General features: G+C 38.3%; 1 protein-coding gene across 2 annotated transcripts in view; it reads right to left on the bottom strand.

Moving 5' to 3' along the window:
* slc41a1 (solute carrier family 41 member 1) overlaps positions 1 to 6,775 on the bottom strand; it is a 39,875-nt gene extending 33,100 nt beyond the window's left edge. Inside the window, exons 1-3 of one of the 2 annotated variants that reach the window (XM_079844812.1) lie at positions 6,602 to 6,771; positions 4,892 to 5,057; positions 4,343 to 4,815 (exon numbers count right to left, since the gene is read on the bottom strand). In XM_079844812.1, the coding sequence (XP_079700938.1) occupies positions 4,343 to 4,807 (465 nt within the window). In that variant the 5' untranslated portion in view covers positions 4,808 to 4,815; positions 4,892 to 5,057; positions 6,602 to 6,771. Of the gene's footprint in view, positions 1 to 4,342; positions 5,058 to 6,601 lie in introns of both variants that reach the window. The other variant, XM_079844813.1, reaches the window with a different exon arrangement.
* Between the last annotated feature and the right edge of the window lie 17,407 nt (positions 6,776 to 24,182).

The following is a 24,182-nucleotide window of genomic DNA, read 5'->3' on the forward strand; positions in this document are numbered from 1 at the left end:
TGTAATGCCAGGTTCAGACTACACAATATTTATGTCTGTTTGTCAGTTACGTAACCGTTCCATTACACCATAGGTTCTTGATAGTAGAACAATTTTTTTTTATGGTTCTGTTTAGAACTGTCCACGGTCACTGGGAACCAAAATTGTTCTGAAAACCCTTTTTGTAATATTAATTTTTTTAGAGAGTAGGTTTGGAACATCGCCTTTAACAAAGTGCATGATGTCATCAAGAAGGCAGAGCTACCGACTAACTTATGGAAACAAGAACGTAACAAACAGGCTAGCGAAGCTTCACATCAGTTTAATGCTTTGCCAACATTTATCTTTTTTGATAAATGGTAGTCCCTCAAAGAAAACATAAATGTGAAAATAATTTGTTGCCATAGCTCCACGAACCTTTCCTCCATTGCATAATTCTGCCTAGCAGCACCAATACTATCGTCTCTCTTTTGTTTTGCCATGATTGAAAGCCGTGTACAGAATATATTCTCTGCTCATATTAATCAATGTCACAGATGTCACAGAAATCGTTGTGGAGGACAAAAAAAAGCTTCAGGGCTCGACATCAAGCTTGTTCACGTGCTTGTCCTTCGGACAAGTAAATCTGTCATTCACTTGTCCGAGTAAACAATTTGCTTGTCCGGAAAAAAATATGATTTTTTTTGTTTGTGTTGTAAATAAAATTTATTCTGAAGCAATATTCTCACCAGTGTTCAGCTTTGAAATATTTAAATCTGCATATTTGTGATATTATTACCTTTTATAAAAGGCATTTTTCCCCTAATATAGGCTATGCTTCAGCTTTCCTTTTATATTCTTAAATTTGATCAATAAATTAAATTAGAATTAGACACTATAGGGCTGTTACCAATTAAATTAAATAATTTACAATGAAAAATTACAACTGCATTAAATAATGTTATGAGATTGTTTTAAATATTTTTGAATACAAATAAGAAAAGTTGGAAAGAATATTTAAACATGAAACTAAAACGTCAGTAGGTGGCGGCAGGTGACCGTCTGAATGAGCGAGTCATTGAGTCGATTCGTTCAAACGGCTGATTCATTCAAGAATGAGGCAGTCGTTTGCGTATAGGTCATTGAATCTTTGATTCAACCGATTCATTCAAAACGCTGAATCATTCACTAACGCTGTTGCAGTGACATGCCTTCTGCTGTGATCTTTGTTTGGAACTATTTTCCACTGCTGAAATAGAACAAAAACAATCAAATTGCATCTAAAATGTAAGTGACTTAATGTTAATAATTGTTTATGGAACTGTCATATGAAATCAGTGTCATTTTCAGTTGTGATGTTATTCAGGAAAACAGCACTCTTGGGAATGTGACGTTGCAACTGTATCATATGTTATAAATATAAATAAGCAGTGTGTTAATTGAGTTTCTCTGTGTGAGCGGTGCACATTTGGTTTCGATTTCTCCTCGAGAGTCTGCGCGAACGTCAACGTTATAAGTCAGTTCATTATACATTAGGCCTATATATTATTCTCCACTGTTGATCGCCACTTATACTAATGAATGCAGAATCATTCTAGCATTTTGGTGATTCCCTAGTTATTTTTTGTTAATGGCGTTTTATCAGGCTACTTGTCAGTCGGGCAAGTAAAATTCTCTTTCACTTGCCCCTTCAAAAAAATCCACTTGTCCCGGACAAGCGTTAATGTCGAGCCCTGAACATGCTAGTCTTTTTGTTAGGACATTGTGAAGCGTTGCAGATGTGGCATCGTTTGTCGCCCACTGACACGCTATACAAGATAAAACGATTGATTTTTGCATCCCAACGCCCATTTATAAAAGTAAAATCCACAAGCCACATGCTCTGAGGTATCATTTACTATATGTCCGTAGCACAAACAGTGTTGTTATTGTTAACTAAAAATAAAATTATGGTTGCACAACTTACACTACATGCACTTACATGTACTCACAGCACTCTTACTTAAGTACTAGGTAATATGGGTTAAGGTTAGGTTTAAGGATAGGTTCAGGGTTATTGTTATTCCTAGTTATTATAATAACTAAGATAAGTACATATATACTATAAATAAGTACATAGTATTTATTTGTGGAACAGGACTGTGAAATAAAGTGCTATCAAAACTAATATCAATTAATTCAAATAAAGCTGAAATAAAAAATATGGGTATGAAAATATGAAAAATGCTAAAAAGAGTGTTATTCAAACTAAAACCCAAGTAAAAATAAATGAAAGCTAAATAGAAATATACAAAACTTTCACAAATGAAAAATAAAAGCTGGTTCAAAATATTAATAAAATACCTAGCATTTAATATCACTGCAAACAATCTTGGACTAAGTACACATCACAGATAAATATTTAAGGAATTTGACACCACCCTAAACCAGGGGTGTCCAGTTGGAACTGAACTCGGCAGGACGGTAGATCTTCAGGAACAGGATTAGGCAACCCTACCCTAAATCCTAAGTAATATTGACACTAGCCTTGGCAATGCCAGTGACATAAAATCTTACATGTCAATTGTTCAAGGATGATTTATGTGTGTTTGGCAAACAGAACAAGTCATCAGGTTGATCTCTGAGACACTAGGAGAGAAAGAAGGCACAATTTCGGCACCTGTTCCTGACCGCAGTTAGGACGTCTGGCACAAAACTTGCTGTGTGCACGTGAAAACGGTCAAATGCACTTGTGAATAATAGGAGCCAATCATATCTCCCAACATTAAATTGACAAGATCTCAGCTCACGGAGGGTTACGACAGGACAGGTTACGCTTGTCTGTCTGCATTGAATTTGGTCAAAATGAGATGACAGGGAATGTGGTAAACCCTAACTGGCTTCCTGTCGGGCCTTAATGTTTAGTCTGATGTCCTTGTGGTAAAAACACATTCAAACTTCAGCACAAACAGGTCTGACTGGAGGTTTTCTAGCACAATACATTCCACATCAGCAGGCTAAAAGGCGAAATCACCAAGTCGGCTGAAAAACAAGTTTCCATGCTGGTTAAGAATACAAAGGGTGTGGAGCTGTGATCTGTATTATGCAGTGAGCTAAAACCTCATGCTGTACGTGAACAACAACTCTCTTCCACACAATTGGTTATAAAATGTCTTTACGTCAATCCACAGGTCTACACCCTTTCCTCAGAAAACAACAAGTAATAAACAATCGCTCTTTGGATTTCAAATATGTGATTTCTATCATTCACAGAGGAAACCGAGGAAGTGAGGTAAGTATTACATGAAAACACGCCTCTTCAGACACTCTGTACACACACAGTTTTTGGGAAAAAACCCATGTGGGTAACCATTCTTGCGTCTACCTACATCGTAAAGTCACACGTCCATCTGTAGAGTAGCGCATTTTCAGTAGGTCGTACAGAATACCTACCAACAAACCAAGAGTTATTTGAGAAAAAAAAGGTTTGAAAAAGTGATATGACTGCCACTAAGACACTTAACCTATTGCTTACTGTACTAATGTAAATCACGATCTGTCTACCAAAGAAACAATTACTTAAACTGTATCTTGGGATAAACATTCATGTGTTTTTGTACTTTGAAACTGTATGGGCCGCACTGTGCCATACCAGTGTATTTTTATTCAAAGTGGGGACAGCTGACTTTAACTTTATTATTAGACCTTAAAAAATATATATATACACAACATGTCAGCCAAAATGTTAAACAGACCAACCGTAAAAACATGCACATACATGATTTATCTATCTATCTATCTATCTATCTATCTATCTATCTATCTATCTATCTATCTATCTATCTATCTATCTATCTATCTATCTATCTATCTATCTATCTATCTATCTATCTATCTATCTATCTATCTATCTATCTATCTATCTATCTATCTATGCTGGAAAATAGACCCTATTATTTCTCAACTCTGTAGATTTCAATTATTTATACACTGTACACATTCTGTACATGATAATCAACACCCTTCCACGTGCTGTTAGGGGCCAGGGAAACCCTCAGCATGGGGCAGCACATGTTCACTGCTTATTTGGAAAGAACCTGTTGCGAGCAGCCCACATCTGAAGAGCATAGGACATGCAAAAAACGTTGACTGATGGCTTTCTGGCAATGGCATTACAAGCATGCAAAACCTCACAAGTCACAATTAGTTTTACTTTTGACATTTGTGAAATGTCAGGCTTTGATATAGTGCTTCTTTTCAATACATAAGAGAAGCAATACGGAGCCTTTTTGATTAAAAATACAGAATTTTCCGATACTGGAATTTCCCCCACATATTTTTGTCCAGAATCTTTGTTTCATCTCCAAAATGTACACTAAAAACAAGAAAATGTGGTTTCACTCACCTGAACAATGTCCAGAACCATGCCAGCTGCAACCGTCCCAAACCCTGCCAGCAGGAAAGGGAACAAAACCTGGAGTCCAATAGAGAAGGACGTTTCCTTCAGCGGAGCCGGCGGAACCGGGCTTTGGTCCGTGCTAGTGTCATCACTCTCATTGCTTTGGCTGGCGTTCTCCAGGAGCGCGTCCTCTTCCCTCTGGCCCTTCGCGTTGGCCCGGCAGTCGAGGACCACCATGTCCGGCCGCTCGTTCTCCTGATCACCGTGGTCCGGTAAGGAGGTCACCTCTGTGAGTTCGTACTCCCCGGGAGTCTGCGGCACCTCCTCAGGGTTGTCCGGTAGTATTACCGGATGGACAGACCCATTGGAGTGGTGGTACGCCGGCGGCGCTCCCTCCTTCTTCATCTCTATCCTTTCCGTCCCGCTGGACATGTCGGACAGTTTGTCTTGATCTTTCGACCAGAGTACCATGCGGAGGCCTTAGGATGAAAAGTGTCAATTAAGAAGAAATTAAGAAGCTTGAAGGTCTTACTTGAGTTTAGATCAGCCGTTCACCTGATCTCTGGAGATAGTTTATCCCATTAAAGACGGCTGGTGCAGATGAATGAGTCTACAGGTCGAGGAAGAGAGGCAGGTGTGTTCCCCGTCTCCAGGCTTGTGTAAGATCCTGCCTGAACTTGGGTAGCATGCAAATTATGTTCCCCATTCAAAGCTAGTTTTCCTTTAAGAGATAACAACAGAAAGCTGCATGTTAGGCTGTGTGCAACAACAACACAATCCAAGTGAGTTATTCGTCACAAAAGGGACAACGCTGATGTCCCATAAGTGCAAATTGTCACACAAATGAATGCGGGTTCTGAGGATCCTAATGTACGTCCAATGCTTGAGAAGGCACTTGGCTAAAACTTTCCAACCAGCTCAGGGCAGTTGAAGGGATGGAGGCGTCTCACTTTACACCACGTGGTAAATAAATAGTTTTTTGAAATGTATTTAAAGGTCTCAGGAGCCGGGGTAATGTTACAACTCACTGAAATGCCGGAGTCTGATAAGGTCGACTTGTCACATGCCAAAGGGAATGACATCTATTATAACTTCTTAAACGATTTAAGCTTAAAAATCATACTTTCTTCAGTTTGGTTCAGAAATCCATGTACAATTTCAGATAGATAGGCTATACTGCATCTATCAACCTAACTTAAGTATAATCGCTGCCTTGATTTTAAATTAAATACAAATACAGATCTTTTTCCACTTTGAATATAATGACTGAACCCCCTAAAGATTTAAGAAATGACAAATTATGAAATTTTTTCAATAGGTTATGACATGATGAAAACTTCACAGTATAGACAGACGGCTGGCTGGATAGATAGATAGATAGAAAACATTTAAAAACCGGTTTACCCAGTTTCAAAAGAAAAACACGTCACTAAGTATGAAAACGATGACGTGAAAACGAAAACTGACTATGACGTGATATACTTCAAAACATGACGAAACATTCTGGGCGATTCTTGAGAGAAACAAGCACCCAGAAACGTCTTTCCGGCACGGCAGAAAAAAGAGACTATACGAGCCAACAACAATTTGCTCATTACCTCCGCACTGAAACAAAATCCCTACTTAGTAGTCCGATCAAATCCAGCACAGCATGGGACGACGTAAATTAACACGGCTCGGTGGTACTTCACACAGTAAAGAAAGTGTATTCCGTTCATTTAAGACTTATTCTAAACTTTATACCAATTGGAACAACGTGCCGAAAACAATTGCTATTTTTTTTTCAGGGCAAAGCAGTAGAAACTTGTGTAACAGTATCAGGCACTTGTTCTTCTGTGGGTCTGTCGAGCACTTTAATGTTAGGCAGGAACCTTAAGTAAACCCCACCAACACATGAGTTTCTTGAGAAAAGTTCTCTAAAAAATTATAATAATAATAAAAAATACGATGAGTGGTCTAATGGCTTTCTGAAGATAAACTATACAATAAAGTTATTTGTGGAACTTCTGATAGGATGTAAAACCTTTTTATGTTTTAATTGTCATTTAGATTTTTTTATATGGATCGTTCAAACTATTTAAACACTCAATGTATATTAGACCATGAGTTAAACACGTGTCATTTATGTTTTTTAAGCACATTATTACAATCGAGCTCCTTTAAATGTTCGCATACATGGTGAAAAATAAATAAAATGTATTTGTCATATCAGGAAACAATATGATATTAAAAGACGCAGGTGAATTAGTCACCTCTGCTGCCTACCTTGAAATGAAGACAATGCGGATCTGCTGTCATTCTCCTTTCATTCAGGCGGATGATCTCGTGCCCTTATCTATGGTTATGGAGCCGGACTGAGATTAATCAGTAACCTCTCGACTGAGGCTGTCAACTCCGATCCGTTACATTGTTCCATTTGACACGCGCTCGTTCCTGCGCATCTATATGACAGGAGGAAGTCGCTAGGCGGGCAACTTCCGAATCCTACTATGGGAAACGCTAAGCTCATGAATATCTAAATAGATCGCACAGCCGTTGCTTGGCAACCATTCCGGAGCGTCCAGTCACGCAACGTAATTATTATTCATGAACCCATTCCTTTAGCTTAGCAGGATTCGTTCATTCCCGAACAGTCTCGTTCTCAGCCAATCAGAAACCTGGGCGTCACGGTATATAATTAATATTCATGCGACAAGCCTTCGCCGTAGTAGAGCCCGCGTGTGCGTTAATATGTGTTCATTTACAAGCACGAGGAAGCGCAGTTGTTTTAATTCAACAAAACCCTGGATAATCATTGAAACTAAATATGTGTGTCTTCCTGAAACTGTTTCCGAAGGCTGTAATACATTCACTGCACCCAATGCGCCATTTAGAAAAAAATGAATCAAGATGAATTAATCTTCATGCTAGAGGAAACCATTTAGATAACTACTTTAAATTGCCAAAAATAAAATTGCATGCAGCGACAAATGAAATGAATATAAAATAAATATGTTTTGGGGGAAAGTGCATTTGATCCATTATTAAACTACTCTGTACAGAGAGCATTGGCTTTTTACATGCATATAAAAAAACAAAAAACAAAAACAAATGAAGGCTAACAGATTAAATGTTACATTTAACTGACTTGAAATGAGTTGAATCTTGTATGACAAAAAAGTACAAAATTGTTGACAGTAAAATTGTTATAAAAAAGTTGAAAATTTAGTTAAAGCAACATGTTGTCATAACTTATTGATCATATACATTTTTACAGTGTATTTATATTATAGAGATTTGTATATAATACATAGTATGCACTGTAAAAAAATGATCAAAGCATATGATCAATACGTTATGACAACGTGTTTTTGCATTGCTCATCAAAATAAGTTAAGCAATTATCAACTTTTTAAAGTAATGCATGATTCAACTCAGTTTAACCTCTTCCCTGTCACCGTCCCGCTGGCGGGACACCTGGCACTCTTTTTTTGATCGGCTTTTTTTTGTATCATATATTTGAGTAATTATCATAACCGAAAACCGTTTTGAAATTGGACATTGCGTTACCATGGAAACAGTACTTTAAATTATTCTAGCGGGCTCCTCCCCTAGTGGGCATCGTCATGTTTTATATTACAACATTTCTTTTAACTACTTTATAATAAAAATCTTTTCTAATCTTGACAAAACACATATCGTCGGAAAGGTCTGAGTCTCAGGGTTCCATATTTGGTGACCATTTTGTGATGGAAGGGATATTTGGACAGAAATGTACAGAAAAATGCATCAAAAAAACAATCAGTGGAATATGTGTGACACCCGGTGGCTATTTGTGGTACAGCGCCTAAACAAAATCTCATGGGAACTTCAATTTTTGTGATATCAACTTCAAATTTGGAACACAACTTGGTTAGACACATGGCTTTGATTTTATAGTAATTTTAGATTAAAACATTTTTGTAAAATATATATTTTATATCAAATAAAAATATTTAGTACAGTATTTTTTATTTACAGTAAATTTAAATTTCCATAACTTTTTCATACTTTCATATTTTGAATTCAGCAATAATCTGCCGAGTGTCTGCTTTAAAACAAGACCAAACTTAGGTCTATATTCCAAAGCATTCTTGAAATACAGCCCTTTAAGTTTGGATAGTGCATTTTCATGTGTATTCTCAAAAAGGGGGGTGACTGGTAAAGGGTTAATGTAATTCAAGTTGAAATTACTTAAACATCCAAGTTGATTGTACTAAAAATGTAAGGCAGCAACATTTTTTTACAGTGTGATGTTATAATTATATATATACACTGTAAAAAAAAAATCAGGTCTCCAATTGAAAATTTTCTAGTGACCGATCACATATAAATCTTTTAGTTGGCCAAATTGAATTTCTGTGAATTAAATTGCATCAATTCACAGAAATTCAATTTGGCCAACTGAAAAATTTAGATGTGATCGGTAACTAGAAAATGTTCAATTGGAGACCTGAATTTTTTTTACAGTGTAGAAACAAAAACACTGACTTAAAGTTACTATAGAACATTAAAACTTTTTTGATCACACACACACACACACACACACACACACACACACACACACACACACACACACACACACACACACACACACACACACACACACACACACACACACACACACACACACACACACACACACACACACACACACACACACACACACACACACACACACACACACACACACACACAAACTTTAAAAAAATGTAATTGAGGGCAGGATATCCATCCAATAAATATGCATAGCCCCAACTCATAAAATACAAATTCATGTGATGAAATGTAATTGAGTTGGTCTAACTCAATTTGATCAAATACAGTTTAAATGAAATCCTTGTCAAACTTAAATTAAAACATTTAATTGGAAAATCAATTATAAGCTATTTAATTCATCATTATACACAATAATGAACAAATAAGAAAAGACTGTCACTCCATGCACAGCCTATAAACACAGGCACCACAAAATTCTAAAACATTACAGAAAGTCCTCTAAATGTCCATAACTGAACATTAACATTAACTAATAACATTTCCCTTTGCTGAAAAACACATAAAAAAACACTTTAATCCCCATTTACTCTCCTAATGCAGTCCCTTGCAAAGCATGCTGGGAAGTACAGATCCACTGCCCAGTTATGTAAAAAAAAAAAAAAAAAAAAAAAAAAAAAAAAAAATATATATATATATATATATATATATATATATATATATATATATATATATATATATATATATATATATATATATATATATATATATATATATATATATATATATATATATATATATATATATATATTATATTGTGTAGTTTTAACACCTAAATTAAGTAAACTTCAGTTTTTAAATATATTAGGTTTATTGAACACACTTAAATTAAGTTGACAATGTAAAACATTTTTTACTTTACATAATTTTAACTAATTGCACTGAACAAGAGGAAAAAATATATATTTTTTGATTGTATGAACCCTGTAACCAATTTCACAACCCTATAGCCAAAATAATACGACTCCAAAGAACCACGGAAGAATCTTTATCAATTAGTATATGATTAAAATATGCAATTATCAAAGCGTTTTTATACCCACATAAAGAAAACAATTACAAAAATATCTTTTTTTTCTTAGTACATGAGAAGTCACAAGGCATGGCTTTATTCTGAGAGCTATGACGGGAAGCTGCTCTCAGTTGTCCGACCGGGACACGGACACCACAACATGCTTACACGCAAGGCATCAACACGATCCACAAACTGACCCCCTAACAAGATCCCCTGGGGCTCGGTGCTCAGTAGTGCTTCTCAGGGGACAGGAAAAGTTGCTTTGAGAGTGGTTATTCTGCTTGCCAACAAGAATGTTTAAGAACAAGAGAATATTTCTCATAAATTCCTGCTTCTGAAATCTTGAACTTGTACATTTCTAACCTTTGGTGGGATCTAATGCCTGTGTATAAGTTTATAAGAGATACAAACTGAGCCTTTTGCATTTTGAATTGGAGATCATCGTCTCCTTCGGATAAGGGACAAACACGTTACTAAAGTGAATGTGTTTACTGCCCTGTCCTGTTGTCTTTAGTGACCTTATGGACCTGTATTTTGAAGCAAGTATTTGTTTATAAGACACTTTCAAAGGACCGCCGTGCAGTCACAGATAACCTATATATTTGTGTTGTCAGACAGCGTTATCTGACTTGTGATGTCATTTATTGTTGGTGGTTGTAGACCGAGCGAATGACACATTTCCTGTAGATGTGTACAGCATTCAAACTAGAAGGGATTGAGGGCGATTATCTGTCACCATTTGTTTAACAGGAATCTTGCTGTATGATTAGAAAGCAGAGCGCTGATGACAGCTACACATGCCGTTCCCATGAGAGTCAACCAAAGCTGACAAACAAGTCAATCCGTCAGAAGAAAGAGGCGGGTTTGGAATTAGGTCCGGTCACTTGAATTTCAGTATGTCCACAGCTGACAGAAGGTACATTAATGGAATGTAAAGGTCACTGCCTAATTAGAACAGGGCCATAGGTTATGAAAGGCATCCGACTGGACCATCGGACACAGAGACTGTAGAAAACGCCAAAGTTAAACTGCACCGTCAATGCATTCCCAATACAAGAGAGCAGAAGAGATTATCAATGACGCTCAAAATAATCAGCTCTTGTTTTGAGTTATGAACTTGTTTCTTTTCATTTAGGCTAACTTAAATTTAATCGAAACTGGTCTGGGATTTCTATTTCCATTGCTTTGCCAAGACACTCAAAAGGGACAGTAAATGCCAAAATTAAGTGTTATGTTATGTTTTTTTTTTTTTTGTGTGTGTGCAAAATTAACATTAAGTGGGAGATTTAGTAGTGTTTAATTCTAGTTTAGAAGAGTTTGTTATGTTAGGTTTTGTGTATAGGGTTTCCATCATGGTGACGAGTGGAGCATGTTTTTGTTTCTGTGAATTTGTGTTTTTGCAGATTTCCCATTCATTGGTGTCATTTTTGACCGAAGAGCACAAGTGGGAGTATTTTTTTTACGACCACTTAGCATGCTCGAATCATGCCCTCCATTTTTTTGTGTTATTTGTATATTTGTAAGTGTGCGTTTTAGTGGATATGTCAATATCACACTCTTGATGTTTTAGAATGTCACCCCTTTACTGCTGTGTACTTTTTTCAGCATTGTGGCCGATTTGTAGATTGTACACACAAATATTCAGTGAATTTGTGTGTTTTTGACGATTTCCCATTCATTTCCTATGGTCGGTCATTTATGACCGAAGACAATGAAAGCTACTTTTTTTTTTACGACCAATTAGCATGCTCAAATCATGACCCCAATTTTTTTTGTGTTTTGTGTTTGACAAAAGTCACCGAGTTTCATATCATTCCGATGAAGCTGTGATTTTTAACATTTCAAAACAGAAAATGACAGAAGAGCACCAGAGGGTTAAACATTACCTTGTAATAATGGTGCTTTAGAATGAATTCATAATATTGTATATAATAACTTTAACTATATAACACATTTAGTTATATTAATATAACTATATTAAAGGTCCTGTTCATCGTGATCCCATTTTTCAAACTTTAGTTAGTGTGTAATTTTGCTGTTAGATCATTTATAATACCTGTAAAATTATAAAGCTCAAAGTTCAATGCCAAGCGAGATATTTTATTTAACAGAAGTTCCCTTTCAAAGCCTACAGCGAACGGCTGGTTAGGACTACATCCTGGTATTTCCTGCTTTAATTACGTCAGTAGAGCAGTGTGTCGACTAACCTCCGCCCACAAGAACACGCGGAAAAGGGGGCGTGGTCTTGTTGCTCCCGCGTGGAGAATAGGAAGTGTTGCGTTCGGTTGCGTTCGTATAGTTTGTTTGTTGCCATGTCGTCGAGACGCTGTTATTTTCATCCCGGAGTCAAGTCACCTTTGTTTGGCTTTCCCAGGGACGCTGTACTTAGAGATCATTGAGCGCATGCATCCCCGTTATGGTAAGAGGCGTGACCTTTCCGGTAACGTGCGCTCTGCGTGCCCTAAGCTGCTGTCGAATCACAACACGGGAACCGCTGGCACAATCAGAACTCGTTACGTATTTCTGAAGGAGGGACTTCATAGAACAGGGAAATCTTTCAAGCCGTTTTGAGGACAGTGAAAACAGCAGTATACAGATAAGTAAATTGTGTGAAAAATACTGTGTTTTTTTACACGCGAAACATGAACACATGTTATATTGCACACTGTAAACACAATCAAAGCTTCAAAAAAACACGAAAAACGGGACCTTTAATTATATAACATGCATCTGAATACCTCTTAAGCAAACTAACCCTGGATCATGAGCTGCCCCGGAGCAGGTTATGTTCAGAGAGTGAGTTGACATGCATGGTTACTTACCCTGAAACCCTTTTGGAACTGAAAGTTGAGGTTATCCGCTTACTTACTCTTAAACATACCCCCCAGATCTACACATAGACAGCCCATGTAGTTTATTTCTCAGTTTATAGCGCATAAAACTGGTTTTTAATGCATTTGGCCACAAACCATTTGGCAGAAATATACTCTTATCTGGCGTAAAACCTATACTTCTGCAAATGAGAAGTGTTTATCACACCATCTTTTGTTGTTTTCACACCCACAGCATCCTCTAACACAAAACAGATGGCTATATCAGCTGTATGTTTAGGGTGAAACTACTGTTAGTTGAGACGGAAGTAACATCTTCTAAACAGCTGAAACTATACATTTTAGTGATGTCACAATCCAAAAAGCCCTAGTTCAACTTATTGTTCATAACTACAATTTTTTGTCAAGTGATATGCACCTATAGGTGATATGCACCTAAATCTAAAACCAGCTTGTGGACGGCAAACCTTATTATCTTTATAAAAGCTCAGAGTGTTTCTTGGAGTGTTTTCACTCTTCGAGGAGGTACAGATGAACCGGCAAAACAAACCCATCCATAGCAACAGCATCATGACAACCACTCTCTCCTGGCAACTCTCTGGATATCTCTGCCAGATTGGTCTGCTGTGCCTTGTTTTTTTGTCTTCCTCTTAGGAATGTTCACTTGGGTTTGGACAGTCAGTTACTAAAGTGTATAATTGTGTACTTATCTAGCACCAAAGCAGCTCAACAGTGGGAACTGTACACCTCATATCATGGCACTAAATATACGTATAACACTGGGAACACCACTACAAAAACCTTGAATGCACGGTGGTGACGAATGGGATTACGTAAGGGATTTCTCTATTTTAGAACAGGGTGAACACACCTCACATTTAACATGACATTTGGCGCAAGGTCCAATGCCACAAATTGCACAACGGCAGACATTTCAATTGAATCGAAAGTACAGAAAGAATTGATTTTACAGATTACATGCGTTTATTCTGGGTCTTAGTTCACACACAAACTTACCATCAAACGAGAGAGAAAATTAGTGTCATTGTAAGATTTCAGTTGTCACTACATTCCTTGACATGAACTTCACAACACTTCTACTGCATTTATTAATCTTGGCTTTTAAGATCAAATGTTGCATTTGTTAACATTAGATAATGCACCATGAACAAACATGAATATAAACATTTTCATTAACAAAAGCTAATAAATGCTGTACAAATATATTGTTAGTTCCTGTTAGTTAATGCATTAAAGGGATAGTTCACCCAAAAATTCAAATTCTGTAATTTACTCATCCTCGAATTAGGGCTGTAACCACCATAGACATTGAGGTGGACAAGTCCCCCCGGATAATTAGAAATGGCCAAATTGTCCCCCCCAATATCTGATATTCTTGCTGCTGCTCTGCTGCACTCCATTACACACCGCTCTGTTTGTTGCTAGGATGACAAAAGTAAATTGTTACATCTTTAAGTTGGTCGGCCTCAGTCTAACAGCGCTCATCACTGTCAGAAGTGAGATGGCCAATCAAATCAAAGAAGGCGGGGCTTACTGTTAGTGTGAATTCCAATGCGACACTTTAGTCATAACCAAGCGGTAACCTCCTGCAATTTCTCTTGAAGTCAATACGGAAGTGACATAAACTGCAATTCATCGACTGGCCGCTAGGGACAGGCTCCAGAAGGGAGCAGAATCTCATTAAGCCCCATGTTAAAATGCCCAACTTTACAGCAGATTAAAACATGTTTACAGCCTGGTACAAATTGTGGTTTTGGTCTGTACGACTAATTTTGCCCTTCATGACAACTGTGAGGGGGATTAATTTTTTTTATAACTCATTCGTTTACATTATATAAAGCATTAAAGTTCTGCATAATTAAGGGCGTGGCCACTTTGAGTGACAGGTGGATATCCATTTATCTGCTGTCTGTTAGTCATCGCGTCACTTAAGCTCCGCCCACGTCCCGCCTTTTTGCCCATTTTCTGTTATTCGGGAGTGACGCGCGATGACGCACTGCCAAGATGGCAACGGCCCTCTCGTCCATACTTTGCTCTTCAAAACGGCTCATCAGAATCCTATGGGTGACGTCACGGACACTACGTCCATATTTTTTTACAGTCTATGGTCATAGCAGTGAAAGAGTTTGTCGTAAGCTGCAAGTAGCTAAACATTTGATATTTGACAACTGCTTTACGATACGTTCAGCAACCAACAGGAAAATCGAGTGATGCAAACTACTTGACATTTTTTTATGAAATTTCACTATTTTAAATTGAAAATATGACATTATTTATGCAAATCATAACCGAATTTGACACGACAAGAAACGTTTTGCATTTTTACATATTAGGCAGATGAAAATAAGAGTGAATGTGTGCATATTAAAAAAATATATATATTTGCAAATAGTTTACTACTAATTCACCATTCTTTACTTCCTTAAATTCCTTTTGATCCTTTAATAATTTCATTCCTTTATGTCTTAGACATGATTACAGCCTTGTCTCAAGTTGTTCCAAACCTGTATGAACTTCTTTCTTCTGCTGAACACAAAAGATGATATTTTGAAGAATATGGGTAAGCAAACAGCTAATGAGCCCCATTGACTTCCATAGAATGGAGAAAAAAATATCATGGAAGTCAATGGTGCCCATCAACGAAACTCATAGGTTACCAACAATTTGAGGGTGGGAATTTTTATCTTTGGGTGAACTATAACACTTTAACTATAGTGTCAACAAATGAGACCTTGCTGTAAATTGTTACCGTGTCATTTGATTTACACACACATAAATGTAGCTGCTGATGTGTAAAACTGAATATAACTACAAACCTCATATATTAACCATCATTACGTCCTTTCTGGAGGAAGTCAAGCGCTTGCATCATGTTTTCCATTATCGAAGCTCTATGAGTTTCATGGTGATCATTGTAAATAAATAATAGTCTTTGGCTTAAAAATAGACACCCGTTGGCCTTCCTGACATGCCCTGCTTTCTGCCTCAGTGACATGTCTTACTGGAAACATGAACAGTTTGGTTTGCTTACCTGACAACAAAATTAGTCATTGCCCATATTTCTGCAGGAATTATCTGATCGTGGGAAACTCTGTGTATCTCGCTACAGGTGTGCAGAAACGTACCTCCTGACCTCGTTTACCTCAAAAGAGCACAAGAAAAAACTGTTTATCCATTTGGAATAATCACAGAAGGAAGGCTAGAATTTTGGTAATTTACTCTGGAGTTAAACTTTTAAATCACAATAAAATAATAATTATAAATAGAATAATAAAATATGTTTTTTTGTAATGCGAACTGCTGAATTAAAATGTTCTTGTTTGTGTTGACTGTAGTGGTAAAATGTTACATTTATGCAACTTGAGGACGCAGATGGTCACCTTGTGGTCATCAAGTTCAGCCTAAGAACAATGTCAGCTTGAATAAAACCCTCGGTCATTACCCAGTCAACAAGAACATGCAAAGATCTACCCCAATGCGTAGGCTGAGCAAATATAAATGCCCTTAAAGTTTTGCAAGAGCAAATATCACAGCAGGACAAAGGTATGAATTAATGTATTCTCTAGGCTAAATGTATTCTCTAAGGTGATTAAATTATTTAAATATAGTAACATGTTAAAAATTACACCGAGTACAATACACCGGCAACGGTTTAGAACACCATGAGGCGAGTTTTGCACAGGGAGTGTTCTGAAAAATGTGTGCTGTGTATATACATTGGCCGGCCAAAAAAAGTCGCTGTTTAGATTTAAATAGGCAAATGCTTAAAGGGATAGTTCACCAAAAAATGAAAATGATCCCATAATTTACTCACCCTAGGTGTATATGACATTGTTCTTTCAGACCAATACAATCAGAGTTACTGTATATTTAAAAATGTCCTGGCTCTTCCAAGCTTTATAATGGCAGTGAATGGCAGCCCAAAATTTGAAGCCCAAAAAAGTGGATCCATCCATTATAAAAGTACTCCACACGGCACTGGGGGGTTAATAAAGGCCTTCTGAGGTGGACCACCTTCCGTATTCAACTTACGAAGAAAGTGTAACGCCTCTCGCAGTTTAAAATGCTTATGCTACCTTCAACGTTCTCATTGTGCCAGTTAATAGGCGGTCCGCCGGAAACTAGATATTTTACTTCATAACGTGTTAAATATGGATATTTTTCTTACACAAACCGTCGCTTCACTTTAATAAGGCCTTTATTAACCCCCTGGAGCCGTGTGGATTACTTTTATAATGGATGGATGCACTTTTTTGGGCTTCAAATTTTGGGCTGCCATTATAAAACTTGGACATTTTTAAACTGATTGTATTCATCTGAAAGAAGAAAGTCATAGGATGACTTGAGGGTGAGTAAATCATGGGCTAATTTTCATTTTTGGGTGAACGATCCCTTTAAAAATCTATGGTTATGTCTGAAATCGCCCCTACACCCATAAATAGGCCACTGTTTGAAGGGACAGACCAAATGGTGGTAGTGGTGTCCAAAACCAGGACGTTATTGAGTGTACTCATTCAATCTCACATTGCACCGCAATAACGAGTGTATAACTGATGTACGCTCAACCATGATGTGTCTTCCTACATGACTGTTTAAAGGAACACGCTGACTTTTTGGGACTTTAGCTTTTTCACCGCATCCCCCAGAGTTAGATAAGTCCATACATACCATTCTCATCTCCGTGCCATAACTCTGTCTGACGCACCCACCGCTAGCCTAGCTTAGCACAAAGACTAGAGGTAAATGGCTCCAGCTAGCCTCCTGCTCATTAAGTGACAAAATAATGCCAACATTTCCCTATTTACATGTTGTGATGTGTATAGTTACATCGTGTACTAAGACCGACGGAAAAAGAAAAGTTGTGATTTTCTTGCCCGATATGGCTAGGAACTATACTCTCATTCCTGCGTAATAATCAAGGAACTTTGCTGCTGTACCATGAGTGCAGCGGCGCAATGATATTTCGCAGCACCTGAAAATAGGCTAACTTCCGTCAACATAACCAACGTGACAATCTGCTTACACAGAGAGTGTGCTGGGGACTATTTTCAGGCGCTGCGCCACTGCACCCATGGTACGGCATGTAAATAGGAAAATTTTGGCGTTATTTTGTCTCTTATTGAGCAGGAGGCTAGCTGGAGCCGTTTACCTCCAGTCTTTGTGCTAAGCTAGGCTAGCGGTGGGTGCGTCAGACAGAGTTATGGCACGGACATGAGAATGGTATGTATGGATTATCTAACTCTGGGGGATACGGTGAATAAGCTGAAGTCCAAAAAGTCGGCGTGCTCCTTTAAGAATGAAAAGCTACACACTCATCAATGAGGGTTAGAAGAACGGTTTCCAAACATAAAACATGCTAGAAACATAATAATCACAGCAATAATGATATACTCATTGACTCTTAAGCCTTTAAATCCAAACAGCATTTTTTTGTATGTATAAATATATGTACTCCTTCAAAGAAATGTAATGCTATTTTCCCCATTTTATCATCTGCCAGACTTAAAAGATAAGTTCAACGGTTTAGAAAAGCAATAGCACAGCTCTCCCCAACCATCCATGAAATTTGGGGCATCTCACTTCACGAGTTGCTGGATGAATTACGCACTAAAGTTTAATACGAACTTGAATGTGTAACCAAAATATAGCAAGCACCACTAATGATAATATCATTATATGCCATTTTCAGACACCGTATCTCATATCTGTCCAGATTTAAAGATTATATTCACACGCACAAATTTAGCCTTACATCATGATTATGACAAACATCTTCTTGGTAGATAAAGACATTCGCTTGAATTTTTCTTCCTGCTACTCTTTCCACCCACAAACGCAGCAATGCATCTGATTCTAGCAGGCTCACAAATCCCATTATCTGACTTTACTGAGCTCCGCCGTGTAGCAGCATGCGTTCTATTTGTTTCAATATGAGGAATGAAAACTGTTATATCACACTCCTCGATTTGTTATTGAATATAACAGAACATTATTTCAAACCCTGCTTGTTGCAATTATGTTCTCTAAAAAAGCATATAAATCATATAATGTGTTCCTCGTTCTGAGTTGCATCGTGCTAGTTTAGTGCAGACTGTAAGCATTTTCCACTTCAGACAGACTTTGCTAGATTTTACCCCATTGTTCTTATGCCTTAACATCATTAAAGCTCTGTTTTAATACATTCAGAGCCGTGCCGCACATAGTTTAACACAACTAATGTGGAAAATTCTCCACTGAAGCCGGGCATGGGGTGCAAAAGCCGTTCCCGACGGGTCACCCAGTGGTCCTGAGCTCCGCGAGGTCACGTGATCAGAATACTGACCAGGTGGATGGAGCCAGGAGGCACCTCGCACAGGAAGGCTTGGTTACAGAGTAGCTTGACTGCATGTATCACATCTTAAAAAGGTACTTCGGCCCCATAACATTTGACCTCGTGTGCCCTCAGGGTGCCTTCATGTCCAGAATAGGAAGTGATTCACAATGAGAGTGATTCTCTTAAACACCATGTGCCTGTTAAAGAATAATGCAAGGTTGCTTATTAAATCTAATGCAATGCAGAATTCTAGATGGTGTATGCTATTTTTAGATCTTCTTAGACTCTTCAAGACATGTCAAAACTTTGACTAAATGGGATATATTATAACCATAATCTATATTATAATGCAGTGGTTTTTTAACCGGTCCTGGAGGCACCCCAGTCCTGCACATTTTGTATGTCTCCCTTCTCAGACACACCCAATTCAGTTCTTGCAGTCTCTACTAACAAGCTGATGAGTTGAATCCGGTGTGATAAATGAGGGAGAATGTGCAGGGCTGGGGTGCATACAGGACAGGTTTGAAAACCACTGCATTATAAAATAATGTATGGCGAGGACTTTCAGTGATTGTACGCATACATAAACTGATAAACAGTGTCACCAAGTGGTAAACAGAATAAATGCAGCCTTACCAGCCGTTGAGAATCCGATTCACTTGAGTGAGTCGCTCCGGACGGTTCATTCCAGTGAACTGATTCAAATTCAAGATTCTTGCATCGTTTAAAGTGTTTGCACTCTGCTAAAATAAATAAAAAGAAAATGGTCTTAGTTGGCTTTCCACCAAAGTAAGGCTGGTGTGTTGGTGTTTTTAGAGGGGTTTAGGCACGTTTCAACTAGCCTTTGGGAAACCAGCTGGTTGTCTAAACCAGGGGTTTTCAAACTTTATGATGCCAAGGACCCCCAATATGATAAACCTTTTATTTGGGACCCCCATATATTTTTTTAATGTATGAAAAACATTAAAAACTGTTAGATAAATAGTAAGGGTGACATTATAAATACTACACATTGTTTCCAAACTTAAATTGGCTACATTTAAAGGGATAGTTCACCCAAAAATGAAAATTATCCCATAATTTACTCACTCTCAAGTCATCTTAGGTGTATATGACATTGTTCTTTCAGACGAATACAATCAGAGTTATATAAAAAATGTCCTGGCTCTCCCAAGCTTTATAACGGCAAAATTTGACTCCATAAAAGTGCATCCATCCATCATAAAAGTGCCCCACACAGCTCCGGGGGTTAATAAAGGCCTTCTGAAGTGAATCAAAAAATATCCATAATATTTAAAAATTCTGGAGAGTATGTAGGCTATACAGCTTGAAACATTTAGATATAAAACAGTTAGAACGTTTGTTAGACTTGCTTCCTTGTCTTTTTTATTTTCTGGAATTTTCAGGGGGCCCCTTAGAACCTTCTGGAGGACCCCTGGGGGTCTCCAGACCCCAGTTTGAAAACCCCTGGTCTAAACCAGGTAAACACCTGCTGGTCAGGCTCTTTTGACATTGTATGAGCAAGATGTATGTGTTCCAGTATGACGTTGTAGCTCTACTCTTATGTTTTGTGTCAGACAAATGTACTTTTTCTTTAAAAAAAAAAAAAGAAAAGGAAAAAGAAAAGAAAAGAAAAAGACACCGACAAATGGCGTTATTTGTGATATCTCACCTTTGGGTTCACCATTGACTTGAGACTTGAGGATAACACATCAGCACTATAGCTTCACTTTCTGCAGATACTTCACAGTTTTACTCACAATGGGCCTCGTTCAAGAATCTTTCGTAAATATATACCTGTACGAAAACTCTCCACCAGATTCACAAACGTGAAAACAAGTAACAAGTTGGAAAAAGGTGTTATTTTGATTTTTTTTGCGCACAAAAACTATTGTCGTCGCATCGTAAGATTATTGTAGAGTCACTGTGGTGAGATGGACTTTGTAACGATGTTTTGAGTGCCTTTTATCCGTCTTGGGAGTATAAGTGTACTGAATGCCAATGGAGGCCTATCTGAAGCCTTTCTCAGCCATCAGCTTTCAACAAAAATATCTTCATTTGTGTTCCGAATATGAACGGAGGTCTTACGAGTCTCGAACGACGTGAGGGTGAGTAATTAATGACAGAATTTTCATTTTTGGGTGAACTAACCCTTTAATGTATTCCAAACATTCGTAAATAGGGCGGGCGTGCACGCTCATTCATAATTAGCATAATCCCGCCCATGAGTTGCAACTGCAAATGACGTGTGCAGGAACGCTGTGGAATCTTCTGGAATTCTTTCTCAGGTTTGGCTCCAGTATTTTGCATAAATGCTAAAGAGACTAATTGACCAACTGCCTAGCAAGAAATATTCAATTATATGTCCACCAAAGCATTTTTAGCCAGATAAAAAACGCCTGATGCTCTTCTGAAAACGGCCAGCTGGTGGCGCTTAGGCGCTTTTCCAGCTGAGATTCTTTGGTTACTATGATACAGAATATCCATGGCAGTAACGTGTTACTAGTATCTCATTTTGAAGAATATTACAGAATATAAAAAATTCTGTAAAAAGCAGTATTAACTTCTCCATTAAAAAGACGGGGCAAATCAACTCTTGAAATAGTATTATGGTACATAGTGCATCAAAATGCAATGTCATCAGTTTGCCTAAATTAGACCATTGAACGTTCAAATGTTTTAGCTACGCACCATTTACACGTGGTAGGGAGCAGGTGTACATTTCTTTCGTACCAACTTTCAAATCCGAAAATGTATGTCAGAGTGGCTTTACCAAGCGACAACCTCCCGCAGTTTCTCTTGAAGCCAACACAGAAGTGACTTAAACTGCAGTCCATCGACTGACCACTAGAGACAGGCTCCAGAAGGGAGCAGAATCTCATTGAGCCCCATGTTTAAATGCCCAACTTTACAGCAGATTAAAACATGTTTACAGTCTGGTACAAATTGTGGTTTCGGTGTATACGGCTAATTTTGCCCTTCATGACAACTGTGAGGGGGGTGAATTTTTTTATAACTCATTCGTTTACATTATATAAAGCATTAAAGTTCAGCATAAGGCCGTGGTGGACAGGTGGATAGCCATTTAGCTGCCGTCTGTTAGTCATCGTGTCACCTCAGCTCCACCGACGTCCCGCCTCTTTACCCATTTTCTGTTATCCAGGAGTGACGCGCTGCCAAGATGGCAACGGCCAGCTCGTCCCTACTTTACGCTTCAAAACTGCTCTTCAGAATTATGGGTGACGTCACGGACACTACGTCCATATTTTTTTACAGTGTATGGGCTTTACACACAAATTCGTTCTGCTCGTGTTTCATGAATGAGGCCCAATGTCTTTCATTAATTTGCACTAGTGTTCATTCACACTCGTTCATGAACGTTGTTTGGACGTGACAAATATAAGGCTATACTGCGACCGAAACCTGGAAAATGCTGCCTTCCGGGGACACATTTCAAGGCAGGAAGGCACCAAGGCACGTCCGAATCTAATGTTAGCTTCACTTCCTGTCTCCTGAGATACCTTCATCTGTTTGATTTTTGAAGGCAGCATATTTGTATCCTTCGCTGCCTTTGATATCCCACAATCCTGTGCGTTCCGTTCTGTGACAGTTGAGCTGGAAAAAGAGATGGCGGCCGAAAATTGTGTTTGCTGGACAGTTTGTGTGTAAATGTACGTTTTTTACCAACATTTCTAGCGAGAAATTAATGATGTAGTATTTAAATATTTGTTTAGTTCTCACCAATGCTCTCTCTATTTTGCTGTAGATCATTAAACGGTAACACTGCCAAAGGAGTCTGCCCGAAATTAGTTTTGTGTGGTGCCTTCATGCACAAATGCTGCCTTACAAGCCATTGTTGCTCTGTAGCTCAAGTCTGTAGCTCTGTAGAGCCTTGCTTACGTTTGAATCTTTATTTTGATATTTCCTCTTTCTTCTACTGCTAAATATAACTTACTCATCACCATACATTGTTTAAAAATTGCCTATCACGTTAAATTTGACATCGCTAGCTTTTAATCTAAATCACCATCATACGTTAGCATTTCGCAAGCCTGTTAGCTTGTTATCTCTGCACCCGGGTCTCCCTTTTTCTGAGTTCATAACTTGGATTAGTAAATTGTGTCCAGCAAACGATTGTGGTAAGTGGTAAGTTGGATTAATCAACAAACACGGTAAGTGATGTCTTCTCCTGTCATTATCACCTGCACTGCATGTCGCATGTTTAGTGTAGGCTTCTCCGCTGGCGAACAGGGCTTCACATGTGATAAATGTAAGGAGATAGTTAGGCTGACGGAGAAGATTTCAGAATTAGAAACACGCATCCATACTTTATCTGAGAGTAGTGAGGATGTAACAGTTTTAGACACTGATTTGGATGCGAATAGCTTAGTGAACTCTGTACATTCTTCGGTTCCGGCTGCAGGGCCCTCGCAGCAGGGAAACTGGGTAACAGTGAGGCAGCATAGTCGCAGACCAAAGAACCGCTTTTCCGTTCCAGTTAGAACATCAAACAGGTTCTCCCCTCTCAGTGAAGCACCCACTGAGTATCCTGTTGAAAGTGCCCTAGTCATTGGCGATTCTATTACACGGAACGTGAAGATAGAGACACCAGCCACCATAGTCACTTGTTTACCGGGAGCCAGAGCACCTGACATCAAAGCAAATTTAAAAGTGCAGGCTAAAGCTAATCGTAAATTCTCTAAGATTATTATTCACGTCGGCACTAATGATGTTCGACTTCGCCAGTCGGAGATCACCAAAATTAACATTAAAGAGGTGTGTGAACTCGCTAGTACGATGTCTGAGGCTGTTTTTTGTTCTGGACCGCTCCCTGTAAAAAGGAGTGATGAGATAGTTAGCAGACTATCATCACTCAATGGCTGGTTGTCTAAGTGGTGTCTGCAAAATAACATAGGGTTCATAGACAATTGGAAAAGTTTTTGGGGCAGACCTGACCTGTTGAAGAAGGATGGCATCCATCTCTCTTGGGGTGGTGCCGCTCTTCTCTCTAGTAATTTGGCACATAGTCTTAGAGCTAAACCTTGACTCACTAGGGCCCAGGTCAGGAAGCAGACAAACTGGCTAAACCGA

The sequence above is a fragment of the Gobio gobio genome, assembly GCF_949357685.1.
Source record: "Gobio gobio genome assembly, chromosome: 19".
NCBI classification, from domain to species: domain Eukaryota; kingdom Metazoa; phylum Chordata; class Actinopteri; order Cypriniformes; family Gobionidae; genus Gobio; species Gobio gobio.